This window comes from Mobula birostris, chromosome 19 (genome assembly GCF_030028105.1).
Source record: "Mobula birostris isolate sMobBir1 chromosome 19, sMobBir1.hap1, whole genome shotgun sequence".
NCBI lineage: Eukaryota > Metazoa > Chordata > Chondrichthyes > Myliobatiformes > Myliobatidae > Mobula > Mobula birostris.
The window spans coordinates 7,018,889-7,046,461 of NC_092388.1; the positions used below are offsets into that span (position 1 = coordinate 7,018,889).

General features: G+C 40.6%; 1 protein-coding gene across 1 annotated transcript in view; it reads left to right on the plus strand.

Annotated features, from left to right (window-relative positions):
• cmc1 (C-x(9)-C motif containing 1) overlaps positions 1-10,884 on the plus strand; it is a 73,300-nt gene extending 62,416 nt beyond the window's left edge. The window contains exon 4 of the mRNA XM_072282986.1: positions 10,341-10,884. Within this exon, the coding sequence (XP_072139087.1) occupies positions 10,341-10,461 (121 nt within the window). The 3' untranslated portion in view covers positions 10,462-10,884. The remainder of the gene's footprint in view (positions 1-10,340) is intronic.
• Positions 10,885-27,573: the final 16,689 nt, after the last annotated feature.

The following is a 27,573-nucleotide window of genomic DNA, read 5'->3' on the forward strand; positions in this document are numbered from 1 at the left end:
CCCACAACCACCTCTTTGTAGTTCTAATCTCTGGAGCTTTGCTCTTTAGCCTCTGCCTGTATGTAGGTAGGAGAAGGATGGCCAAGTGATCCAATTTACTGAAATGCAATCTAGACATGGAATGGTTGGCACTTCTTATACCAGTGTTCCAGTATGTTGGGACTTCTGGTGCTATAGGTTGTATGGCGATGGTAATTGGACAAGGTTTTCTTCAAGCAGCTCTCTTGCATTACCTAATGCAGATTTTTGATCCTTAACACTGAATATACCTTTCCTCCCACAAGGTCAAAGTCGAATTTATTGTATATGCACCAGTACAAAGAAAAACTTATTTGTAGCAGCATCACAAACACATGGCAAAGATGCTGGTCGATCCGCTGAATTGCTCCGGAATACAGCATCTGCAGTCTCTTGTGTCACTCGATCAGCTTCCACATCTAATAATGTTTCCTGTCCCAGCTTGTTGGTTTGTTTACACAAAAGATCCTGCAGATGTTGGAAATCTGCACACACAAAATACTTGGTGAACTTAACAGGCCAAGCAGCATCTGTGGGAGGGGAATAAACATTTGAAGTTTTGGGGCTAATACTCTTTATCAGGACTGGAAAGGAAGAGGGCAAAAACCAGAATAAGAAGTTGGTAGGGGGATGAGTACAAGGTAGCAAGTGATAGATGAGTCCAGGTGAGAGGAAAGGGAGTTGTTGCTTGCTTGTCTGGTTCCCACCAATATATTGCAGACTTTGCAATGAGATGATCTTAGTAGATCTAACTGGCCCCACCACCTGGCTCCAAAAGCTAGGTTAAGTGAAAATGGGTTCTTCAATACGCTACTGACCGTAGATTGCAACTCATCACATAGCATTATGTGATGCTAATGTTAGCGCAAGTAAAATATTTCAGACCCGTTTATACTCGACCACTGAATATACGAGCTGCAACCTTATACATATATCCTGGATATGTGTATGCAATCATATATTTTAGGTGGATAGTTATTTACTTGCTTTATTTATTTAGAGATGCAGCACGGAATAGGCCCCTCCGGCCCTTCAAGTCGCACCACTCAGCAACCCCCGACAACCCTGATTTAATCCTAACCTAATAATGGGACAATTCACAGTGACCAATTAACCTACCCAGTACGTCTTTGGGCAGTGGGAGGACTCAGAGAAATCCCATGCATTCCACAACGAGGTCGTACAGAGACTCCTTACGAATGAGGTCAGAAGTGAACTCCGAGCTCTGATTCCCCAAGCTGTAATAACCATTGCACTAACCACTAATACCCACAGAACTTGTTGTCCATAAATATGAAGGAGGCAACAAGTTACTTGCCAGAGCCAAGTGGTTCTATGATAGAGAATAGCTTTAAGGTTGAAGCATGTGTGGGACAATACCAAATGAATTAATTTCTTCCTGAAGATTGGCCAAATTCCTGGAAGCTCAGCCTTGATCTCCTGTTTCCAAATCTTCAAGATCAGCTTATTAAAAGGATTAGGTTATAACTGTTTGGAAGGATTTCCCTTTGTTGCTTGTACCTCAGAAAATGAGGGGATTTCCTCATTGTTTCTTGTGCAAGTAAGAACAGCCATGCTAAGAAATCTTCATGCATCAATGTATTCCCTTCATAATCATAAAGTAATCAAAATGAAAACAAGCTTCATTAATTATACATTAAATAAATAGTATGCTAATCTCCAGTTCAAGATGGAGAAAAAAAGTAATCCTTTTGATATGTCCCATGTTTACTTCAGCTTTGAAACTACTGTCCTTCAAAGATTAGCCTCCGCTCTGTTGCCACCTAGCAACTTATTGCCATCTTCATGTTTTGACAGCAAGCCTCGGCTGATCCAATCAAAGTTAAATTTTAAAAATTCTTACCAAAAATACCATAAATTAGTTAGAAGTATTGTGATTAAGAAGAGATAACAATAGAAGATAAGCACTTCAGATAGGAGAAATTATGAGATTTATTGTCCTGATGAAGGGTCTTGGCTCGAAACACCGCCTCTTTATTCCTCTCCATAGATGCTGCCTGACCTGCTGAATTCATCCAGCATTTTGTAAGAGTTACTCTGGGTTTCCATATCTGCAGAATATCTTCTGTTTTCTCTGTTCAGAATATCTTTATGTTCTTTCCCTCTGAGCCTCCAACTGCGTGAAGCAACAGAGGGAATTCCTACCAAATAGCCATAACCTCTCTCTTAGGTTTTACAAACCTAACTTTACTTTAAAAACAAAATCTTTGTAAACAACACCAAACAATAAATTCTGTGAATGGAGAAAGTCATACGCTGAGTTTGGAAAAGAGGGAGCAGGTGAAACAATGCAGGATCTGCCAAATCTCTGCAAACACCATATGACCTGTTGAGTGTTTCCAACTTTTTCCATTTTTATTTCAGATTTCCAGCATTGGCGGCATTTTCCTTTTGTAGAATCATACTTGGTGGCCCTCTGTATCCCCTCACATCTTTTCCAAACAAAATATTGGGTTTATGGAATACAAAAGTTAAAATGTTATAGTAAATCTAAACAAATTATTTTACAAGAATAGTTTTGAGATTGCAGTAGTCTTAGATCCCACATCACTAGATTCAGAAACAATTATTACCCTATAACCATCGGGTTCCTGAATCGACATAAATAACTTCACTCACTATAACTCTGAACTGATTCTACAACTTACAGATGCACCTTCACAGACTCTTTACAACTCAAATTCTCAATTTTTTTTTCATTTGCAGAGTTTGTCTTTTGCACGTTTAAACATTTATTTTATGTATAGTTTTTCATAAGTTCTGTTGTATTTCTTTACTTTCCCATAAATCCTGCAAGAAAATGAATCTTAAGATGGTATATAGTAACATATATTTACTTTAATAATAAATTTGACTTTGACTTTGAATGTTTGGGCTGTGCCTTATAGGAATGGTGTGATGTGTTTGGTATATTGTGTCCAGTTACTGGGATGACACCTTGAGTAAAGAGATAAAAATCCCCACCAAAAATATGTGGGCAGAATTAGAAGACACAAAATTATGGGGTTATTTCATGGAGCTGTTTAAAAGTTTCATGAGGCAAATCGAATGGTAATAGTGGATTGGGACAAGAGAGTGCATTTAAAGTAAAACAACAGTTCCACTGGAAGATCTTTTGCCTCTGTCTCACAGGTTCAGGCCTGACCTTGGGTGCTGTCTAAGTGGGGTTTGTGCATTCTTCCAGTGACCCCATAACTTTCATCCAGGTGCTTCAGCTTTCTTCCATGTTCCAATGGGCTGAACATTTGTTATAAACTTGGGGTACCACAGTAGGGTAGCATTTAGCGCAATGCTGTTAGAGCTTGGGGGCATCAGAGTTCACAGTTCAATTCCGATGTCACCTGTCAGGAGTTTGTACATTCCTCACTTTGAACGCATGGGTTTTGCTTGGGTGCTCCGGTTTCTTCTCAATCCAGAGTCATACTGGTCACTGCAAATTGTCCCGTGATTAGGCTAGACTCGATAGGTGAGCAGCTGGGTGATGTGGCTTATTGGGCCAGAATATAGATAGATAGAAAGATAGTCTGAATAGGTGCTGGGTGGTTGGCATGGACTCGTCTTATACAACTTCAACATAACATCCCTTCTTCTGTACTCAGTACATTGATTTATGAAGGCCAATGTGCCAAATGCTTTCTTTACGATCCTATCTACCTGTGACAGCACTTTCAATGAATTATGTTTCTTTATTCCCAGATTCCTTTGTTCTACCACACTCCTCAGTGCCTACTGTTCACCGTGTAAGACCTACCCTAGCTGGTCCTACCAAAATGCAAAACCTCGTACTTGTCTGCATTAAATTCCATCTGCCATTTTTTAGCCCATTTTCCCTCTGGAAGCCATGATATCCTTCCTCACTGTCCACTGCACCCTTAATCTTGTTGTCATCTGCAAATTTCTGATCCAGTTAACCATATGATCATCCAGGTCATTGATATAGATGACAAACAACAAAGGATCCAGCACCGATCCCCGTGACACACCACTAGTCACAGGCCTCCAGTCGGAGAGGCAACCCTCTGCTACCACTCTCCGGCTTCTCCCACGAAGCCAACGTCTAATCCAATTTACTACCTCATCCTGAATGCTGAGCGACTGAACTTTCTTGACCTCTCTATATGTCCTATCTATCACCCCTTCAGCCTCCTGAATGATCTGGAGTTCATCCAGGTTCAGCTCCAACTCCTTAACGTAGTTTGTTAGAAGCTGCAGCTGGATGCACTTCTCACAGTTGTAGTCATCAGGGACGCTGGACGTCTCTCTACCTTCCCGCATCCCGCAAGAGGAGCTTTCAACTATCCTGCCTGGCATCTCTACTGTCCTAGTTGTTACAGCAAAGTGGGCAAGGTGACCAGGGGTGTGCAGGATACTTCACAGTCTAAGTACTTAACTCTGCAATAATGTTTCTCATGAATATTTTTTCTGTAACACCAAGATTTTTAACACCTTTTTCATGTTTCATTTTTTGTGGTTGTCTCAGGATTACACAATTAATATCTAGCTTGCTTGATGCCTTTTTTCTCTACATATTCAATTCTGCAGATTAAAAGTTAAAATAACGAGCATGCTGGGTTGGTCAGAAATGTTACAAGATTTAAGGATTGCTACCACTTTCAATTATGTGAAACTGTAACAGATGCTAGATAAGTTAACCAGGTGTGAGACGCAGAATAAAAATGTATTAAATGTCTTATTGTCTGCAAATGGTCAAAAAATAAAAAAGTCTCATTTTGCATATAGATCGTGGCAAACGAGCGTTGCTAGTGTCAGCAGCAGCAGACTGCAATGCAGCTTTGAGAGGGGTGTGAAAGATTAAAAAATTACTCTGATGATTGAATACTGGTGAATGTGAATTTTTTTTTTGCCTTCATGTGAATTAACTGTCATTAAGCAAAATCTTTCAATAGAGTGGATGTGGAGAGGATGTCGCCTATAGTGGGAGAGTCTAGGACCAGAGGACGCACGGCCACAGAATAGAGCATTGTCCACTTGGAACAAAGATGAGGAGAAATTTCTACAACCAGAGAATAGTGAATCTGTGGAATTAATTGCCACAGACGGCTAGGGAGACCAAGTCATTGAATATATTTAAAGCAGAGTTTGATAGGTTCTTGATTAGTCAGGGAGTCAAAGGTTACAAGGAGAAGACCAGAGGATGTGGTTGAGAGGGATAGTAAATGAACCATGACAGAATGGTGGAGCATACTCATTTGGTCAAATGGCCTATTTCTGCTTCATCTTATGGTCTTATGGTCTTACAGACCTCTGATTTGAAAGTTTTTCCTTGAATCCTTTTTGGGTGAGTTTGCTTCCTTCTGTCCTCAATTCTTGGTTGGATTTATAAAAGTGAGAGATTGCATTGCTGGGATTAAAACACTTTTGCATTTTAATATCTCATATGAATCCCAGTGTAATATACACTTGGTGGCCATTTTATTAGGTACACCAGCTTGTTCATGCAAATATCGAATCAGTCAATCATGTGGCAGCAATTCAATGCATAAAAACATGCAGACATGGTCAAGAGATTCAGATGTAGTTCAGACCAAACATCAGGATGGAGAAGAAATGTGATCTAGGTGACTTTGACTGTGAAATGATTGGTGCATGGTGGGGTGGTTCGAGTATCTCAGAAACTGCTGATCTCCTGGGATTTTCATGCACAATAATCTCTATAGAGTTTACAGAAAATGGTGTAAAAAAACAAAATAAAAACATCCAGTAAGTGGCAGTTCTGTGGGCAAAAACACCTTGTTAATGAGAGGTGTCTGAGGAGATTGGCCAGACTGGTTCAAGCTGACAGGAAGGCAACAAAAATTCAAATAACCACGTGACACAACAGTGGTGTGCAGAAGAACATCTCTGAAGTAGACCAGCGAGAACAGCAGAAGACCACACTGGGTCCCACTCCCAGGGCCATGTCATTAGATACACTCCTGGACCTAATAAGGTTGTCACTGAGTGGAGAATAATCCTCCTCCTGTTTCACCCTACCGGACTGGGACCTCAGAGGACCTTAGTCACCAGCTAACATACTTTGTGCCCTAGAACAATTTCCCTTCCTCTAGGTAGGAATGGTGGGTAACATTGTTGTTAAGTTAAGCCTGTTCAGTAAGTCTATCATCCGGATGCAATTCAAATCCTGTTTTTGGGTTAATGAGTGGTTTTCTTAACCCTGCACCATAAGTAAGTTATGTTTGACATTTGTCCCAGTAGACAGTTTTTTTTTATTTGCAGTTATTGTGGAAATTAAGAAAGTTTCTTCAAATGAATGTTGAGATTTATGTAGACAGAGTAGCCATTGAGCTGGAGGACTGCTGGGAATCATCGTTCGGATTTTGCCATTGTAGTGATGGAGGAGTGTTTGCTATCATTACACTTTGGAACTCAGCGTCATTAGAACAACCTCAGAACAGAAATACATATTTAAATACAGATAGAGTTGATGGAAGTGATTCCTTCTGCTCAGAGTGTGCAGAGGAAGGGCAGATGGACAAATGAGAAGTGTTGCACCGTGGTAGGTTAACTGCAAAGAGAGAGTAGTACACTGTTAAGGGTAAGATCCTTAACAGGATGTCAATGAGCAGAGGGCTGTTGGGTTCCAAGTTCATAGCTTGCTATACGTGGCTACACAGGTTGACAGGGTGGTTACGAAGGGGTACGGCATGCTTCCCTTTATTAGTCAAGGCATTGAATTCAAAAGTCAGGAAGTTATGTGGCAGCTTTATAAAATTTGAGTCGGGCCATATCTGTAATATGGCTTACAGTTCTGCTCACCCCGTTATAGGAAGGATGTTGAGGCTCTGCAGAAGGTGCAGGTTCACCAGGATGCTGCCTGGATTCGAGGGCACGTACTATAATGCAAGGTTGGACAAACTTGGCGTGTGTTGTCGGGAGCAGCGGAGGCTGAGGAGAGATCTGATAAAATGTTATAAGACTATGGGAGGCATAGAGAGAGTAGACAGGCAGTATCTTTTCCCAGGATTGAAGTGTCTAATACCAGAGGCGTGCATTTAAGGTGAGATGCGAGGGGCAAGTTTTTTACACAGAGAATGGTTGGTGCTTAGAATGTGCTTCCTGGGGCGGTGGTAGAGGCAGATACATTAGAGACTTTAGAGATGCTTAGATAGGCACATGAATGTGAGGAAAATGGAAGGATATGGATATTGTGTAGGCAGACAGGATTAGTTTGGTTTGGTTTGATGCTAATTTAACTGATTTGGCACATTGTGGGCTGAAGGGCCTGTTTCCTGCTATACTAGTCCCGATCTGTACTAGTCTGTGTTCTATGACAACGTCAGAACCGAAATACATACCTAACATGGATAAAGTTGCTAGGAGTGATTCCTTTTGTTCACAGAGTGTTCATTTGCAACATTCTCCAGTTTTATTTTATGAAAATAGTGATCTAACAAGGGCCTCGTATAGTTAATGAAATATTCTTCACTGAAAACTATCTTGAAAACGTACAGTTTTATTGGATGATGTGCGAATTTTTAACGGTATTTAGCAACTTTTCTGGCCTTAAAGAAGTGAAAATAAACAAGAGGATTGCAATATTTGCTAATTAATATTTTAAAACATGATTTTTGTAGTTTTGTTAAGTTTTCATCAAACTTTCATAAGTTTTATTTTAAAATACAAATTTTGTTAAATTTTATTTCAGTTTCTATATCAGTTGTATTTCAGCTATTCTTTCTTGACATACAAAATGTGTGAATGTTTTTGCAACTGCTGCACTCTATTGTCACTGTTTTCATTCTCAAACTTCACTCAGTGATTCGATAACCTTGTGTATAACTCATCCCTCTGGTCACCCCAAATGTTCTCCCTCCACTCCACTCTCCCTGCAGCTAGATGAGCTTCTCCTCTTTCCTTCCCAGCTGTGACAAAGGGTCACCAGCTTGGAGCATTACCTCCATCTCCCTTTCCATAGATGCAGCCTGACCTATTTCATATGCACAGCAAATTCTGTTTCACATTGCGAGCATCTGCAGGCTTTCTTTAAATTTTCATTTGCTGATTTATTACATGCGCTGGGTTACATGATTGAAAATTTGGCCCTGTAAATAATAAACTGCTCAGTTTTCACAAGTTTTCCATCTCTGTGAAAATAACACTTTAATCAGACTGTAAATAAAGGTCAAGGTTTGTTCTTATGCCTCAGCTGCTGCCTAGTTTTATCAAACGTCTTAACATGTTCTCTCTGGGAGCACATTGAGCTGAGTGTTTTAAAGCGACAAGCAATATTAACTTGTTACTTACGGGCAAATAATTTTCCTTACTATTTAATTTAGTGGTTGAAGCCAAGTTCCTTTTCAGTAACAGTAAGAAAAATTTGCAAAATGCTCAAACGTAGTTTGGGGAATAACATGTTCAGTTTATGCAGGTAGACATATAATAATGCTGAGGCTTTATAAGGCATTGGTCAGACCCCAGTTGGAGCATTGTGAGCAGTTCTGGACCCTTATCTAAGAAAGGATGTGCTGGCTTTGGAGAGGGTCCAGGAGATGTTCACAGGAATGAAAGGGTTAATGTATGAGGACCATTTGATGGCTCTGGGCCTGTACTCACTGGAGATTAGAAAAATAAGGGGGGGATCTAATTGAAACCTATCAAATATTGAAAGGCCTAGATAAAGTGGATATGGACAGAATATTTCTTATAGCAGTAGAATCTAGGACCAATGGGTAGCCTCTGAACAGAGATGAGGAGGAATTTTCTTAGACAGAGGTCGGTGAATCAGTGGAGTTCATTGCCACAGACGGCTGTGAAAGTCAGCTCATTGGGTCTATTTAAAGTGGAGTTTGATAAGTTCTTGATTAGTAAGGGCGAATGGGGTGGAAAGGGATAATAGATCAGCCATGTTGGAGTAGCAGAGCAGTCTTGACAGGGTTATTGGCCGAATTCTGCTCCAATGTCTAACAGTTTTAAACACCAGCACTTTGGAAAAACTATAACACAGTTTAGAAAATCTTCAAGTATTTTCAAAATGTATCAGTGATATGATGGTCGTTTAAAAGGTAATTTTAGAACATTGATCTACCCTTAATTTGAACAAATGCAATCCAAATTCATGTATCAGAATGAGATGCCTGTTGCCTGACCTGCTGAGTTCCTCCAGCACTTTGTGTGTGTTGCTCAAGGTTTCCAGCATCCGCAGACTCTCCTGTGTCTATCAGAATCAGGTTTATTATCACGGCATACATTGTTAAGTTTTTTTTGTGTGACAGCAACACAGTGCATGACATAAAATTTGCTACAGGTTAAAAAATAGTAAATAGTGCAAAAGGCGAACAGTGATCAACTAAGTGGAAGTTCATAAGCTCTACGGTAAGGTTAGTTACAAATATGTGGATATGAATCAAGATTTTTTTAATTAGTCATTATTTCATGGTCTGAGCATCACTGCCAAGACCTGGATTTAATGTCCAGTGGTTGGTTGGCATTAATTAATATTTATACTGTTATTAAAATAAAACTTCCACTTGAAATGGTAAGCATTAACTTCTAATTTTAAATCATTCCCAACTGCAGGAATACAGAACTTCAGATAGTTTAATGCATGACAACTTCGAGGCATCTGATGCTCATAAATAAACGAATGAGATGTTAGCCTCAAGCGATTTTGGAATCAATATCTGCTTATGTCGGTTACACATAATGTTACATCTAAGTACAGACCTGGAGAATAACGATATCATTAGTTTGCAGATACTTGTGTATAACACGCTTTGGCATTTACACTGGAGAGAATATTGTTCCTGCTCGCTCCGTTAGTATCTATTCCACCCACTTCTAGGTATGTCGTGTTTGTGTAGAGAGCCACCCTAAAGCCTTTTCCTCAAGGGTATTGTGACTGCTTGATAATCTAATTATTAGCACATGCACGTGCACTTCTGAAAGAGAAGAATGATTTCTTAGGATATTGACCTTTAGGTTGCAATAATTATGTCCTTCCAATGGTCAGATTACTGTTCTCTTTCATTATGTACATGAATTTCCAAAAAATGTGTTACTTTTTATCATCGTTAAACATTTTTAGTTTTAAGAATTTACTTGCAGTGTGCATCAAATATTCAATCCTGATGAAGAGTCCTGGCCAGAAACGTCAACTGTTCATTTATTTCCATAGATACTACCTGACCTGCAGAGTTCCTCCAGTATTTGTGTGTGTTGCTCTGGATTTGCAGGATCTCCTGCGTTCACCAAATACAGATATGTGTTTTGCTTCCCAATTACATTTTAGTAGAATATTATTTCACACTAAAATGTTTTTTTCTTGTTCTTTTCATCTTAAGTTATAATGATTCAACGTTATACGAAGAATGTAAGCAAGAATATCTGAAAGAAAGGGAAGAATTTCAAAGAACTGGCATTCCTTCTAAGAAAAGGCAACAGAAAGTACCGAGTAGCATGTAGCTGAACTTGGAGAATCAAGCACGTGCCACATCACAAAATCAGTAACTAACAGAAAGAATACATCCAGAAAATTCACTGATTATAATCTGGATTAATTTCTTATGTTTGATCTGCAGACTTTATTAAATTGTCAACTGCGACTTTGAGACTTTATTAAGCTGTAATACAAAATTTTTCACATACATTCTTTTTTCTTGCAATCAGAGTCCCCTGATAATAGAGTTGGAGAGTATATCTTTCAGTTAAATGTATTGATCAGTGTATTCTGTCTTAATTAATTTAAACAGCTGTAATTGTTTTGGAATTCTGAATTTGGATTTATCTGTTATCTGATAACTATTGTTGGCTCTATATGCATTGTAAATTGATACTAAAGCAATTATGAGTACAGAAGAAAATCCTGAATAAAATGGCTTTCACTTTTGTGTTTTTCCAAACAGTTTTGATTTTCAAGTTCTGTTTAACTTTCAGTTTGTTATCACGTACCCAGGTTTCTGATGAGGTTCGAAGTTCCCCTAAATTAGTCACACATTGGTCATCAGCCACAGGAGAGTCAGCTTGTGAATGTAATTGTATAATGCCACGTTCAAATCAGATCAATATGCAGCAGATCAGAGCAGCAACTGATTTTTACCAAGTTTTCCTCTGGTTATGGGTTGAAGGCCTATAATTTTATTTACTTAGCCCTTCCAGCCCACCGAGCCATGCCGCCCAACACTATAGTGTAATGTATTTATTTTATTGATGTTTGTATGGGAATAAATGGTCAATAATGTGCAGGAAAATTCAGGTCAAAGGCAGATTACTGTCACTCATTAGCACACGTGTAAAAAGAGAACAAAACAATTGTTACTCTGGATGCAATGCTGCATAAAAAACACAATGAGATCATAAAGAACACAATAAAAAAATTGCAACACACACAAGATGCTGGAGGAATTCAACAGGTCAGGCAGTATCTATAGAAATGAATAAATATTCGATGTTTTGGCCCAAAACTTCAACAGTTTATTCCTTTCTAGCATCATGTTTTTAATAAATATAATACATAAGATTAGCTTATGTATATAGACTGTTTGTATGTACATAAAATGGTGCTAGATACACGAGTATCTGTACAGAAGGTGACAGAGAATGATAATGTTATGGTGGAGGGGTGTGTTAAATAGGCAAACAAATAAAATATAATCGTGTATTCCAATCACAGACTTCAATAAAATCCAAAGAGGAAAGTTTGGATTGTTATGAAATTCCCCAAAATATACTGATAACTTGACCTTTATTTTTCACTTATTTATTGAGATCAGCCCAGAATAGGTCCTTCTGGCCCTTTCAGACATGCCACCCAGCAGCCCTCAATTTAATCCTAGCCTAATCATGAGACATTTTACATTTGTCAATTAACCTACCAACCATTACGGCTTTGGGCTGTGGGAAGAAACTGGAGCAGCAGGTGGAATCCCACACGGGCACGGGGAGAATGTACAATCTCCTTAGCAGCAGCAGGAACTGAGCCATCCGTATTTTAGTGTTGTGCTAGCCACTACACTAATGTGCTGCCCTAGTCACTGTGCCACCCTAATTTATCATTAAATCAACAAACGTAAAACCAAAAATTAAGATAAGTTTTATTTGCCACAAAAAACATTGAAACGTAGAGGGAAATGCACCACTTTGCCTCAATGACCCACACGGTTCAAGGATGTCCTGGGGCTGGTATCCATTGTTTTCAACATTATCAGAATCAGGTTTATTATCACCAGCATGTGACGTGAAATCTGTTAACTTAGCAGCAGCAGTTCAATGCAATAAATAATATAGAAGAGAAAAATAAATAAATAACATAAAAATAATAATGATAAATAATCAATCAATTATAGTATGTGTATATTGAATAGATTTTAACAAAGTGCAAAAAACAGAAATACCGTATACTCTGCTCAACTCTTACCATTCCTTATAAATGCAGCCAGAGTTGGGCATCCTATGGTGAGTGCATCACGTCTAGATGACCAACACATTTCCACCAAGTCCAATTTGGGAGTACGATGGAAAACTCACTGATTTTAAGCTGGATCTCTTTATTTGTTACACTTGAAGTATACTTTTATTTTTGAATGATGAAATTTAAATTGTGAAACCCAGTGAAGCAGGTCTTCAATCTTCATAAGGAAGGTCTCAGAGATAACCCAAGGGCATCTCACACAAACTGCTGAAGGAACTCAACAGGTCAGGCGGCATTGATAGGGGGGAATAAACAGATGACATTTCAGGCTGGGACCCTTCATCAGGACTGATGATTGCCCAATCTGATAGCTTCTTGCCCTCCTGACCTGCTGAGTTTCTCCAGAATTTTGACTGTGTTGCTCTGGATTTCCAGCATCTGCGTAATCTCCTGTGTTTATCCAAGGGAATTCTTGGTGGGGCAGAAACACTGAAGGCAGAAGTGCTCTTGGGAACCATTTTAATCCAAATTAGGAGTCTCGTATCTGCTTCTCCTTCCTGCCTCAACATGATGTTGCACACAAATCCTCCTTGACAAGAGATCACATAAGATTGACCATGATAATACCATTTCCTCATCCAACATTGAACAGTGTATGTATGGGGATGGACCAAGTTGCAAGTCAATTCACTTTTATTGCTGATGATTCAAGATTGTTTATTGTCATTCATCAGTATACAAGTGTAAAGGAGAACAAAATAATCATTACTGCGTATCTGCTGCAACATTAGAAAACACAGCACAAAGAACGCAATAAACATCAATGCATAAAATTAGCTTATATACATATACCAATTGTACGCACATAAAGTGACGCTAGGTTAATGAGTATCTGTACATAAGGGGACTGACAGGAAATGATAAAGTAGCAGTGATGGGACGGGTTAATGAGTGGAGATGTTGATCACCCTGACATCGTGGGGAAAGTTAGTTTTTGAGTCTAGTGGTCCTGGCGTGGATGCTACGTAGCCTTCTCCCTGACTGGAGTGGGACAAACAGTCCATGAGCAGGATGGGTGGAATCCTTCACGGTGTTACTGGCCTTATTCCGGCACCTTTCTGTATATATATATATGTCCTTGATGTTCTAACGTTTCCTAAAGAAAGCATTATAATCAAATGAACTTGCCTCAAACTAAAGCTGGCATGTCCGGTAAGTGTAAAAGTTACTCATCTGTCTACTGATCTGAAAATGCTTGGGGATGACATAGAAACCCAACATTAAACCTGCAATGCACGGCAGATGCATGGAGTGTTCAGTCTGTTCAGAGTGATAAATTTACACTTAAATAACACCTCCATGTGAAATCTAAGCTTTCACACTAACGCTCGTGATAACATTTCCAAAAGTAATCACAGGTGAAATCTGATGGTTTTTTTTTCAAAATGTAAATTTTATTTTAATAATTTAAGCTCTAGCTTGACTCAATGGCACAAGTATTCTAAAAATAGTGAATTATTTTGAAGTATTTCCATTTCTTCTGGTCATTTATGCTGGCAATTTGGTATTAATTGACATGCAGGCTTCTTAATTTTGTTTTCTCAAGTTATGCTTTTAACTTTAATATGTACAGCTATGTCACTGCATACTAAGTGTGAGAATGCAACAGTATGGCTTGCGCTGTCCTGGCAAATTGCACATTAAACCGGTAAAAAAAATCAGACCTGCAAAATAACCTTTTAACATACAGCGGCTATCTGTAATATCTACACTAGAGGTAAGTAATGGCATGATAAATGCTTTAGAGTTGCCCACTACTTTATTTACAGATTACAAACATGCAGAATTCTATTTTTTTAATTAGATCTTGGCAGAAAATGCTTCAATTCAGCCTGCTTACTTTTGCCTACTGAGTCACTGCACCTCAGTAATTCATTTTATGCAAATCACAGAAACGTTTCTGAAAATGTGATGAGCAATCAAGGCAGCTTGATGTAAAATTTTGGGAAAGCTTTTCCTCTTCAACATTTGTGTAGCAATGTTTGCACATTAGTTGTTTGTTTGTCTTTGTAGTTTTTTACTGCATCATTCCCCCCACCTTTGCACTACTTATTTAATTTTTTATATATATTTCTTAAAAGTTCGAAGTAAGTTTATTACCAAAATACATGTATGCCATCATATACAACCCTGAGGTTCATTTTCCTGCCAGCATACTCAATGATTGACTATTTCAATGATGGGGCAAGTGAAGTTATCCCCACTGGTTCAAGAGCCTGAAGGTTGAGGGGTAATAACTATTCCTGAACCTGGTGGTGTGGGTCCTGAGACTCCTGTACCTTCTTCCTGATGGCAGCAGCATGAAGAGAGCTTGACCTGGGTGGTAAGGGTCCCTGACGATGGGTACTGCTTTCCTGCGATGGTGCTTCATGTAGATGTGCTGAATGGAGGGGAGAGTTTCACTCATGGTGGAATGGGCCGTATCCACTAAACTTTGTAGGATTCTCCATTCAAGGACATTGGTAGTTCCATAATGCAGCCAGTCAATATACTCTCCACTACACATCTTTCAAAATTCCTATTGTCATTTATAGATTTTTTAAATTATATATTGCAATGTTTTTCCACAAAACATCTAATTCAAAGACATTCCAGTGATATTAAACTTGATTCTGGTTCATTGATTCAATTGTTTCTTTTCATTTAATATGAATGCCTGCATGAAAATGAATCTTATAGGAACAGACCTTTCAACCCACAATGTTATGCTGAACCAATTAAAACAGTAATCAAATAGCTATTTAATCTCTTCTGCCGACCAATGTCCATATCTTTCCATTTTCTTCACATACATGTGCTTATCCAAACGTCTTTTAAAAGTCCCTAATGTTCCTGCCTCTACCACCACTCCATACAGTGCACAAACACAAGAAATTCTGCAGATGCTGGAAATCCAGAGTAACCCAGGCAAAACACCAGGTCAGGCAGCATCTATAAAGAGGAATAAACAGTCAACATTTCAGGCCGACACCCTTCTTCAGGAAGTTCCAGGCACCCGCTATTCTCTGTATAAAAAAAATACCCCTCACATATCCTTTGAAATTAACCACTCTGACCTTAAATGCATCCTGGTATCATCTATCACCCGCCAGCTTGTACTTTCCCCTCTCCCTCTACCTCCTTATTCTGGCTTCTGCCCCCTTCCTTTCCAGTCTTGATGAAGGGTCTGGGCCAGAAACGTTGACTGTTTATTCCCCTGTACAGATGCTGCCTGACCTGCTGAGTTCCTCCAGCATTTTGTGTCACATTAATAAGATCTTAGTTTCTCATATGTAATGCGAGTTGCGGATGTGTGTTTAATTGCTTATATAACTTTATACCAGGTTTTCCTTTAGCCCTTCTTTGAACTGACATAATTTGTTAAAATTTTAATCAACTTCAAATAATTTTATGAACAGAAATAGTACCAGGTTGATTTTAGTTTTTTTGTGAGTTAGCCCATTACAGCAGGATGGTTGGTATCGGTATTGGTTGATTATTATCACATGTACCAAGATACAGTGAAAACATGTCTTGCGTACTATTCACACAGATCAGATCATTACACGGTTGATTGAGGTAGAACAAGGTAAAGCAGTAACAAAATGCAGAATAAAGCATAACAGTAACAGAGAAAGTGCAGTGCAGGCAAGAACCAAACAAGATAGATTGCGAGGTCAAGAGTCTGTCTTATTGTACGAGAGGTTTGCTCAGCAGTCTGATAACAGTGGGGTGGAAGCTGTCCCTGAGCCTGGGTTTTGTATCTTGATGGGAGGGGGAGAAGAGAGACTGTCTGGGGTGGTGGGGCCTTTGATTATGCCGACTGCTTTACTGAGGCAGCGAGAAGTGTAGACAGAGTCTGTCGAGGGAGAGGCTGCTTTCTGTGACGTGCTGAGCTGTGCCCACAAACCTCTGCGGCTTCTAGTGGTCACATACAGAGCAGTTGTCACACCAATGCTACGATGCATCCAGACAGAATGCTTTCTACGGCGTATCAATAAAAATTCTTAAGGGTTGACAGGGGCATGACAAATTTCTTTTAGCATCTTGGGGAAGTAGAGAATTGGTGAGCTTTCCTGGCCATGGCATCAACATGAATGTTGGGACAAAATTAATTTCATCCCCTCAGTTAGGAAGAAGGCAACACTCCAGAATTTCAGCAAACAATCTCGTTCAGTGAAGCCTGCCAGTCAGGGTGCTGTGTGTGTTGAACGTAAGGCTATTGTCTTCTCACCTGCTCACTGACAATCACTAATGCAACCTACAGAAATTTAGCCAAATAACTGACATGCACCGTGGGATAAAATTTCATTAATGATTTGTAACATCTGGGAATAAGATTCAGAAACTGGAGGGAAAAATTACAGGCAAATTCACATTAATTAAGATACAAAAACCTGTTAATGTTCAGTGTAGTTGTACCAGTCACCACTACCCTAATTTTTTTGCCCATAGTCCTGCCCTTTATTCCAACCAACAGAGAATATCAGCTGTTTTCCCTCTTCTAGGCGTAGTAACACCAAGAATATTTGTAGTATTCTGACTGCCGTGGATCTAGTCATTGAAGAGAAGCAATCACCTATGAGATTCATGCCAATATTGTGGTGTTCAAGTCTCACTGATCTTTGGTTTATAATTCAGTGACCATACATTAATAAATTCCATTGTATTTCTTCACTTTCCTGTACATATCTGCAAGAAGATGAATCTGAAGCCATTATATAGTGACATACAGTATATGCACTTTGATGATAAATTTACTTTGAGCTCAAAGTTCAAAGTACATATATGTCACCATCTACCCTCAGATTCATTTCCTCGTGGGCATTTGTGTTAGAACAAAGAAATACAACAGCACCAATGAAAAACTACACACAAAGACTGACAAACTACCAATGCGCTGAAGAAGGCAATCTGTACAAATACAAAAAAGTAAAGTGATTGATTAATTAATACTGAGAACATGAGTTGTGGAGTTCTTTAAAGTCGTGTTCAGTGTTGTGGTGAGCAAAGCTATCAACACTGGTTCAGGAGCCTGATGGTTGAAGGGTAATAACTTTTCCTGAACCTGGTGGTGTGGGACCTAAGGCTCTTGTACTGCCTTCCCAACGGCAGCAGTGAGAAGAGAGCATAGCCGCAATGGTGGGAGTCTTTGGTGATGATGGATGCTGCTTTCTTGTAGCAGTTCTCCTTGTGAATGTGCTCAGTGGTGGGGGGGGGGAGGTGGGGGGAGGCTTTTCCAGTGACATACTGGGTGCATCCCCTACTTTCTGTAGGCTTTTCTGTTCTAGGGCACAAGCCATGGAAAACCTGAAATATTACATACCGAATTTCCAAACAGACGCTCTCTGCAGTCAGGAGAGATTTAATTTTACGATTAAACTTTTAAAACTGGTCCCACTCTTTATGAAAGTTGAATTAAAATGGAAACAATTATTATTTGTTGCCATTGCTGTTTGTATGGAAAATCATCTTAGTCATTCCTCTAATATTTCAGAGTCTTTGACACTTCATATTTGTGATGAAAGCCCATTTTTTGAATATAATGATTAGTGAATAATACATGTAGTTTCAAAATGAAAGATAAATTGAGTCAGATTATGTGTTTTTTTGCTGTGTGGGAGGGTTCTGTTTCACACCAATATTGTTCTTTATTAGAAATTATAAGCTGAAATTGTAAGAAATAGAACTTCTTGAAGGACTATAAATCAGACAGTTCCCCAGTTTTTCCCTTTTTAGTCCCTGTAAAGCACCTTGAGTAGTTTGCTACATGTAACAAGCTGTTTCAGTGTAGGATGTTAATATACAAAGATGAATAAGTGCGCAGACACACTGGCCACCTTATTACGTATCTCCTGTATGTTTGTGCTCTTCTGCTTCTGTACCCCATCGACTTCAAAGTTCGACACGCTGTGCATTCCGAGATGCTCGCCTGCACACCACTGTTGAAACGTCTGGTTATTTGAGTTACTGTCACCTTCCTGTCAGCTTTGAACCAATCTAGCCATTCTCCTCTGACCTCTCTCATTAACAAGGCTTTTTCTCCCACAGAACTCCTGCTCACTGGATTTTTTTTTTGTTTTTCGCAACATTCTCTGTAAACTCCGGAGAATGTTGTGCGTGGACATCCCAGGAGATCTTCAGTTTCTGAGATACTCAAACCACTCCGAATACCACCAACAATCATTCCACAGTCAAAGTCACTGAGATCACATTTCTTCCCCTTTCTGATGTTTGAACTGAACCTCTTGACAATGTCTCTTATGCATTGAGTTGCTGCCACATGATTGGCTGATTAGATATTTACGTTAACGAGCAGGTGTACAGGTGTACCTAATAAAGTGGCCACTGAGTGTATTTTACCATGGAAGCCAAAAGCTACCAAACTCCAATTACTAATTGTTCATCATATGGATAATATGCCAAAATCAACCGAGCAGGGCAATTAACATACTTCATGTAATCATGTGAGCTGTAACAGTGTAAAGCAAAGCTTACCACATATCCTGATCCGAAAAAGGAATAAAGAAACAAAAAGAAACTGTAGTTACAAGATAAAATTCTCATCCAGTAGTTGAGAACACTATTTAAGCAATCAAATCATGCAGGTACCAGTAATCTGTTGTCTGGCATTTTATAAGGAAATCTATGATTCTTTTGTTACTGATTTTCTAAAGTTTGTGAGGACATGTTCAGCATATTTCCTGTTTGGTATATTTGCTTCTAGTAAATATACTAACAGTCAAATTTACAGCAACATCCACAACGTGTGTTAGTTATTGTGCTCTTTGGCACATGCTAAGCACTGGCAGGCTCATGGTTACATGTTGTAAAGTCACAAAAATTAAAAATATACAAAAAAAACAGTAAGTTTTTTCTTATTGATCTCCCTCACTTTTCTTTTTCTTTTAGGCTCAGACCAGTACTGGCATCCAACACACATTAATTCATCAGTAACACAGCTTTACTACATGTTTCTCTATAGTTCAGATCAGTACCTAATTAAAGTCAAAGTAAGTTTATTATCAACGTACAGTATACGTCACCAACTTTAAGTTCATGGGTGTTACTATTGCACAGGATCTGTCCAGCACCTAATTGCAATTGCAAAGAAAGCACGGCAGCACCTCTACTTCCTTAGGAGTCTGTAGAGATTTGGCATGACATGTAAAACTTTAACAAACTTCAATAGATCTATAGTGGAGCATATGTTGACTGGCCGCATCACAGCCTGGTATGGAAACACCAATGCTTTTGAACGGAAAATCCTACATTTGGCCCAGTACATCACAAGTAAAGCTCTCCCAACCACTGAGCACATCTACATGAAATACTCTCATAGGAAAGCAGCATCCATCATCAGAGATCCCCACCACCCAGGTCATGCTCTCTTCACGCTGCTGTCACCAGGTAGAAGAGTCACGAGCCTCAGGACTCGCACCACCAGATTCAAGAACAGTTCCTACCCCACAACCATCAGGCTCTTGAGTAAAAGGGGATAACTACATTCACTTACTCCAACATTTAAATGTTCCTACAACCAATGATCTCACATTGAGGACTCTTTACCTTATTGTGTCATGTTCTCATTATTTATTACCATTTGCACATAAATATATATTTGTATTTGCACAGTTTGTGGTCTTCTGCACTCTGGTTGATCTTTCACTGATTCTGTCATAGTCACGACCCTATAGATTTGCTGGGTATGTCCACAGGCCTGTCTTCCGCACAGATACTGCTGCTGCCCGGGTTGGGACCCGGCTGGGTTTGAACTCACGACCATCTGCCTCGAAGTCCAGTGCTGATGCCACTACACCACCGGCCAGCCCAATGCTTCAGTACCTTCAGGTAAATATGGAAAATATGAAGCTGTAAGTACTAAGGTCAATTTTACTAGCACGCACATTATAGCTTTTCCATTAGCATGCTGTTCAGGAAAAACATACTTCGTACCATGGTCATTGCATGCAGATAATGTGTGCTAAATATTGTCCACTGCTGCTCTCTGGCTGCCCACTCTATCTATGCCTCTTATTTTATACATCTACATGCATGCCTTTGATGCCTGGAAGAGGGCTTGTGATTATTCCAGTGTGATTTTCAACATGTGAAAGTTTTTCTATGTCTCAGTGCTTTAAGTACTAACAGTGGTGCAACTTCGCCAAAGACTTTGTGCTTCTCTGGCACGACTTTCTCTAAGTCGCCTTCTAATGTGGGGGGGCGCAGCACGGTGGTGTAGCAGTTTCTGCATCGCCATACAGCGCCAGCAGCCCAGGTTCAATTCTCACCGTTGATTGTAAGAAGCTAGTACGCTTCCCTCCATGATGTGTGGCTTTCCTCTGGGTGCTCCAGTTTCCTCCCAGGTGTACGTTTAGGGTTAGTGACTTGTGGGCATGCGATGCTGTCACAAGTCAGGCAGGATCTATGGAAAGAGTTGATATTTCAGGTCGAGACTCTTCATCAGGAATATTTAATTAATATGCTTTATTATTAATGGTCATTAAAGTTAATATATTTAATACATTTCGCAAAAGGATCTAGTGTTTTCCTGGTGTATATGACAAATAAATTCTTCTCGGGCTTCCAGTTGACAGGTCAATTATAACCACAGTTTCGATGGCAAAGTCTGCCACCTTCATGAAAGTGGCAGAGTTTGTCATCAAAATGTCCGTTATAATCGATACCTGTACCTGGCTGGAGCCCAAGAGGAGTTTATTCATTAATAAATGTTATTTATTTTATTTTATTATTATTGTTAATTATAGAATCATTAATTTTAATATATACATAAATTCAATAAAATTTAATAAATATTATTAAATGACTGATTTATTTAACATGTTTACTCATCTCAATTTTATGAGTTCCTTTCTCTGCAGGCAAGATAAGTTGGGATGCTTCTTTGGGAATCTTGCACCACACCCCCCGTGACTTTGATGACATCACTGTTAGTTGCCATGGCCTTAAGTCTTGGAATTCTGCACCAAAACCTCTGCACACCTGTCTATTTAAGGTTCCTCCTTTGAAATGCTTTTTAAAACTCACCTCTAATATGTTCCAATATCTAAATCATGAGCTGGTGTGAAATTTTGTTTGATAATGTTCTCATGAAGACATTTGGAATATTTTACCATATTAATTGTTGTATGCTAATCCAAGCTTTGAAAAAAAACTTAACCCCTTTCCCTGATTTAGATGGGCAGTCTTAACAACTGAACAGATGTTTCTTTCCCTTCTGATCTTGCCCTCATGAGAATTATTCCCCCACATAATGAAAAGTAGCCTGGCTCAATACACAGTCGTATAGTAGGCAGCCGTCGATCCCAGGGGATCATGGGTTTGTGCCTCTGGTGGACTGTGTCCTCTCCAGGGCGCTAGCCTGGGTGGAGATTTGAAGAACCGGCTGTTGTCCATGCAGCAGGTTCCCCCTCTACACGTCACTGATGTAGTCCAAGGGAAGGGCAGACGCCGATACAGCTTGGCACCAGTGTCATCACAGAGGCTGCCAGAGTGAAGTTGTAAACAGCATCAAACTGCCTTAGGGACCCCAGCGCCAGATTTCTTCCTCAGGGTTTACTCCCGTAGCCTTTCCCATGAGGTTTAAAATCAGAGTTTTCCTTTTCCTATGTGGGCTGCTGTCCAAGGCTGCTGAGCCCCACCTGGCTCGATGCCATTGGAAAGTAATTGTTAGTTATTCCTCAAAAGTTCCACAGGATTTGAGCCTTTTCTCAGCTCCATTGTCTCCACTGCAGCTTTCCTTTCCACATCCTCCTTCTTCAAAGAACGGGGGTTTTCCTTCCTCCACCATTGATGCTGCCCTCACTCTCATCTCCTCCATTTCTCAATCATCCGCGCTCACCACTTTTCCCGCCGCCTTAACAGTGATAGAGTTCCTTTTGTCCTTATCTACCACCCCATGAGCCTCTGCATTCATCACATCATCCTCCACAACTTCCACCATCTCCACAGGAATCCTACCACCAAACATATCTTTACATAGAAACATAGAAAACCTACAGCACAATACAGGCCCTTTGGCCCACAAAGCTGTGCCGAACATGTCCTTACCTTAGAACCACCTAGGCTTACCCATAGCCCTCTATTTTTCTAAGCTCCATGTAGCCATCCAGGAGTCTCTTAAAAGACTCTATCATATCTGCCTCCACCACCGCCGGCAGCCCATTCCACACACTCACCACTCTCTGCGTAAAAAACTTACCCCTGACATCTCCTCTGTACCAAGCATCTTAAAACTATGCCCTCTCATGCTAGCCATTTCAGCCCTGGGAAAAAGCCTCTGACTATCCACACGATCAATGCTTCTCATTATCTTATACACCTATATCAGGTCACCTCTCATCCTCCGTCGCTCCAAGGAGAAAAGGTTGAGTTCACTCAACCTATTCTCATAAGGTATGCTCCCCAATCCAGGCAACATCCTTGTAAATCTCCTCTGCACCCTTTCTATGCCTTCCACATCCTTCCTGTAGTGAGGCGACCAGAACTGAGCACAGTATTCAAAGTGGGGTCTGACCAGGGTCCTATATAGCTGTAACATTACCTCTCGGCTCTTAAACTCAATCCTATGATTGATGAAGGCCAATACACCGTATGCCTTCTTAACCACAGAGTCAACCTACACAGCAGCTTTGAGTGTCCTATGGACTCGGACCCCAAGATCCCTCTGATCCTCCACACTGCCAAGAGTCTTGCCATTAATGCTATATTCTTCTATCATATTTGACCTACCAAAATGAACCACCTCACACTTATCTGGGTTGAACTCCATCTGCCACTTCTCAGCCCAGTTTTGCATCCTATCAATGTCCCGCTGTAACCTCTGACAGCCCTCCACACTATCCACAACATCCCCAACCTTTGTCCCATCCCTCCACTTCCTCATCCAGGTCACTTATAAAAATCATGAAGAGTAAGGGTCCCAGAACAGATCCCTGAGGCACACCACTGGTGACCGACCTCCATGCAGAATATGACCTGCTACAACCACTCTTTGCCTTCTGTGGGCAAGCCAGTTCTGGATCCACAAAGCAATGTGCCCTTGGATCCCGTGCCTCCTTACTTTCTCAGTAAGCCTTGCATGGGGCACCTTATCAAATGCCTTGCTAAAATCCATATATACTACATCTATGGCTCCACCTTCATCAATGTGATTAGTCACATCCTTAAACAGTCAATCAGCTCGTAAGGCACAACCTGCTTCTGACAAAGCCATGCTGACTATTCCTAATCATACTATACCTCTCTAAATGCTCATAAATCCTGCCTCTCAGGATCTTCTCCATCAACTTACCAACCACAGAAGTAAGTCTCACTGGTCTATAATTTCCTGGGCTATCCCTACTCCCTTTCTTGAATAAGGGAACAAAATCCGCAACCCTCCAATCCTCCGGAACCTCCCCGTCCTCATTGATGATGCAAAGATCACCGCCAGAGGTTCAGCAATCTCCTCCCTCGCTTCCCACAGTAGCCTGGGGTACATCCCATTCAGTCCCAGTGACTTATCCAACTTGATACTTTCCAAAAGCTCCAGCACATCCTCACTCAAGCTTTCAGTCCGCCACTCTCTCCACCTTCTGCAGGGATTGCTCCCTCCATGATTCCTTTGTTCATTCGTCTCACCCCGTTAATTTCCATCCCGGCACTTATCCCTGCAAGTGGTAAACTGCTGCACCTCCCCCCTCACCTCCATTCAGGGCCCCAAACAATCCTCCCAGGTGAGGTAACACTTCATGTATAAATCTTCTGGGGTCATCTATTGCAGCCTCTTCTACATTGGTGAAAGACCGTCACAAACTGGGGGGCTGCTTTGTGGAGCACCTCCGCTCCATCCGCCAAAAGCGGGACTTCCCAGTGGCCAAACATTTTTAATTCTGATTTCCTTTCCCGTTCCAACATGTCAGTCCGTGGCTTCCTTTTCTGCCATGATGAGGCCACGCTCAGGATGGAGGAGCAACACCTCATATTTCATCTGGGTAGCCTCCAACCTGAAGGCATGATATTGATTTCTCCTTCTAGTAAAAACAAATATTCTCTCCCCTTTCTGCTTCTATTCCCCATTCTGGTCTCTTACCTCTGCTCACCTGCCTATCACCTCCCCTGGGTCCCCTCCTCCTTCCCTTTCTCCTATGGTCCGCTCTCCTCTCCCATCAGATTCCTTCCTCTCCAGCCCATTCCCCTACCTGGCTTCACTTATCACCTTCTAGCTAGCCTCCTTCCCCTCTCCCCAACTTTTTATTCTGGCTTCTTCCCCTTCCGCCTTCCTTTCTGGTCCTGAAGAAGGAACTTGGCCCAAAATGTCGACTGTTCATTCATTTCTATAGATGCTGCCTGACCTGCTGAGTTCCTCCAGCATTTTGTGTGTGCTGCCTTGCACCTTATTGTCTATCTACACTGCACTTTCTTTGTAAATGCAACACTTTATTCTGCATTGTTATTGTGTTTCCCTTATACTTCAATGCCCTGTTCTAATGAATTGATCTGTATGAACAGTATTGAAGACAAGTTTCTTACTGTAGTTCAGTAAAGCAACTTAAACTAATTTGATTCCATTAATTTTTGCTGAAATTGCATCAAGAAATTAGCAGAAGTCTTGCTGAAGTGCTAATTCACAGTAACATTTGACTGATTTAAAATACTTCCTACTCCTTCTCGCCTAGCAGATCAGCTACTAGTTTTGTGCTGAAACGATAACTTCCTATTTGAGTGAGCATCAAATGTTGTTCGTGTTGGCTGATAATATTTATATATTTCAGTGCTTACCCTTTCAGAACCATCTTTGTATATTTGGAACTAATGGCTTTCCCAGCAGGTGTGACTGGAGTCGGCTGTTACACCCCAGGCTCTGAGTGGTATGGATTCTCTCCAAGTACACACCACCAATCTGCTGTAGTCAAGCATAAACATAAGAGATCCTCCAAATGCTGGAAATCTTGAATAACACACACAGAATGCTGGAGGAACTCAGAAAGTCAGGCAGCATCTATGAGGTGGAATAAACAGATTAATATTTAAGATTAGCTTTAGTTGTCACATGTACATTGGAACATACCGTGAATTGTGTTGTTTGCATCTAAGACCAACACTGACTTAAGATCTAGGTGTCACTATTCTTCCAGCACCAACATAGAACACCCACAACTTACTAACTCAAACCAGTACGTCTTTTCGGATTGTGGGAGGAAACTGGAGCACCCCGAGGGAAACTCCACGGTCATGGGGAGAATATATAAATTCCTTACAGACAATGGCAGGAATTGAACTCTGACCTTCTGTTCACTTGCTCTGTAAAGTATCATAATTGCTGTGCTACCATGCCACTGTTTATTTTCCTCCATAGCTGATGTTTGTTCTTCACAGATACTGCCTGACCTGCTGAGTTCCTCCAGCATTTTATGTGTGCTTCTACAGAATCAGAATCAGGTTTATTATCACCGGCATGTGCCGTGAAATTTTTTAACTTAGCAGCAGCAGATCAGTGCAATATATAATCTAGCAGAGAAAAAATAATTATAATAAATAAAATGAAAAAATAAATAAACAAATAAATCAATTACGTATATTGAATAGATTTTTAAAAACATGCAAAAACAGAGATACTGTATATTAAAAAAAAAGTGAGGTAGTGTCCAGATTCAATGTCCATTTAGGAATCAGATGGCAGAGGGGAAGAAGCTGTTCCTGAATCGCTGAGTGTGTGCCTTCAGGCTTCTGTACCTCCTACCTGATGGTAACAGTGTGAAAAAGGCATGCCCTGGGTGCTGGAGGTCCTTAATAATGGACGCTGCCTTTCTGAGACACCGCTCCATAAAGATGTCCTGGGTACTTTGTAGGCTAGTGTTCAAGATGGAGCACTCTAGATTTACAACCTTGTGCAGCTTCTTTCGGTCCTGTGCAGTAGCCCCTCCATACAGTGATGCAGCCTGTCAGAATGCTCTCCGTGGTTATTGAGTGTATTTGTTGACATGCCAAATCTCTTCAAACTGCTAATGAAGTATAGCTGCTGACTTGCCTTCTTTATAACTACATCGATATGTTGGGACCAGGTTAGATCCTCAGAGATCTTGACACCCAGGAACTTGAAGCTGCTCACTCTCTCCACTTCTGATCCCTCTATAGGATTGGTATGTGTTCCTTCATCTTACCCTTCCTGAAGTCCACAATCAGCTCTTCCGTCTTACTGACATTAAGTGCCAGCTTGTTGGGGCAGCATCACTCCACTAGTTGGCATATCTCACTCCTGTATGCCCTCTCATCGCCACCTGAGATTCTACCACAATGGTTGTATTGTCAGCAAATTTATAGATGGTATTTGAGCTATGCCTGGCCACACAGTCATGAGTATATAGAGAGTGGAGCAGTGGGCTAAGCACACCCCCCCGAGGTGCGCCAGTGTTGATCGTCAGCGAGGAAGATATGTTATCACCAATCCGCACAGATTGTGGTCTTCTGGTTAGGAAGTCGAGGATCCAATTGCAGAGGGAGGTACAGAGGCCCAGATTCTGCAACTTCTCAATCAGGATTGTGGGAATGATGGTGTTAAACGCTGAGCTATAGTCAATGAACAGCATCCTGACGCAGGTGCTTGTGTTGTCCAGGTGGTCTAAAGCCATGTAAAGAGATTGCATCTGCCATTGACCTATTGTGGCGATAGGCAAAATGCAATTGGTCCAGGTCCTTGCTGAAGCAGGAGTTCAGTCTTGTCATGACCAACCTCTCAAAGCATTTCATCACTGTCGATGTGAGTGAAGATTTAATTCAAGCCTTCGCAATAGAAGTACAAGGACCTACAAACCCTTGTGCAGTATGTCACTTTTGTGCAAGGTTCAGAATTCCTGTATGGTACCCAAGTGATTGTGATAGAATGGGTTTGCATGAGTTAACACAAACCAATGCCTTTCTTTCTCTGCTTGCTAACTCACTGCATAGTTAGCTGAAGAGCCAAGGATCCAAAAAGGGTGGGATAGGAAAGGGGACACCTGGGATTAAGGAGCAGAAGATAGAAGCAACATTCATAATTAAGAAAACGGAAATTGGACAAACTCTGAAGTCAGGATCTTTGGGTTGGCTGGACAAACATGGCGGGACCCAAACACAATGGAAGGAAT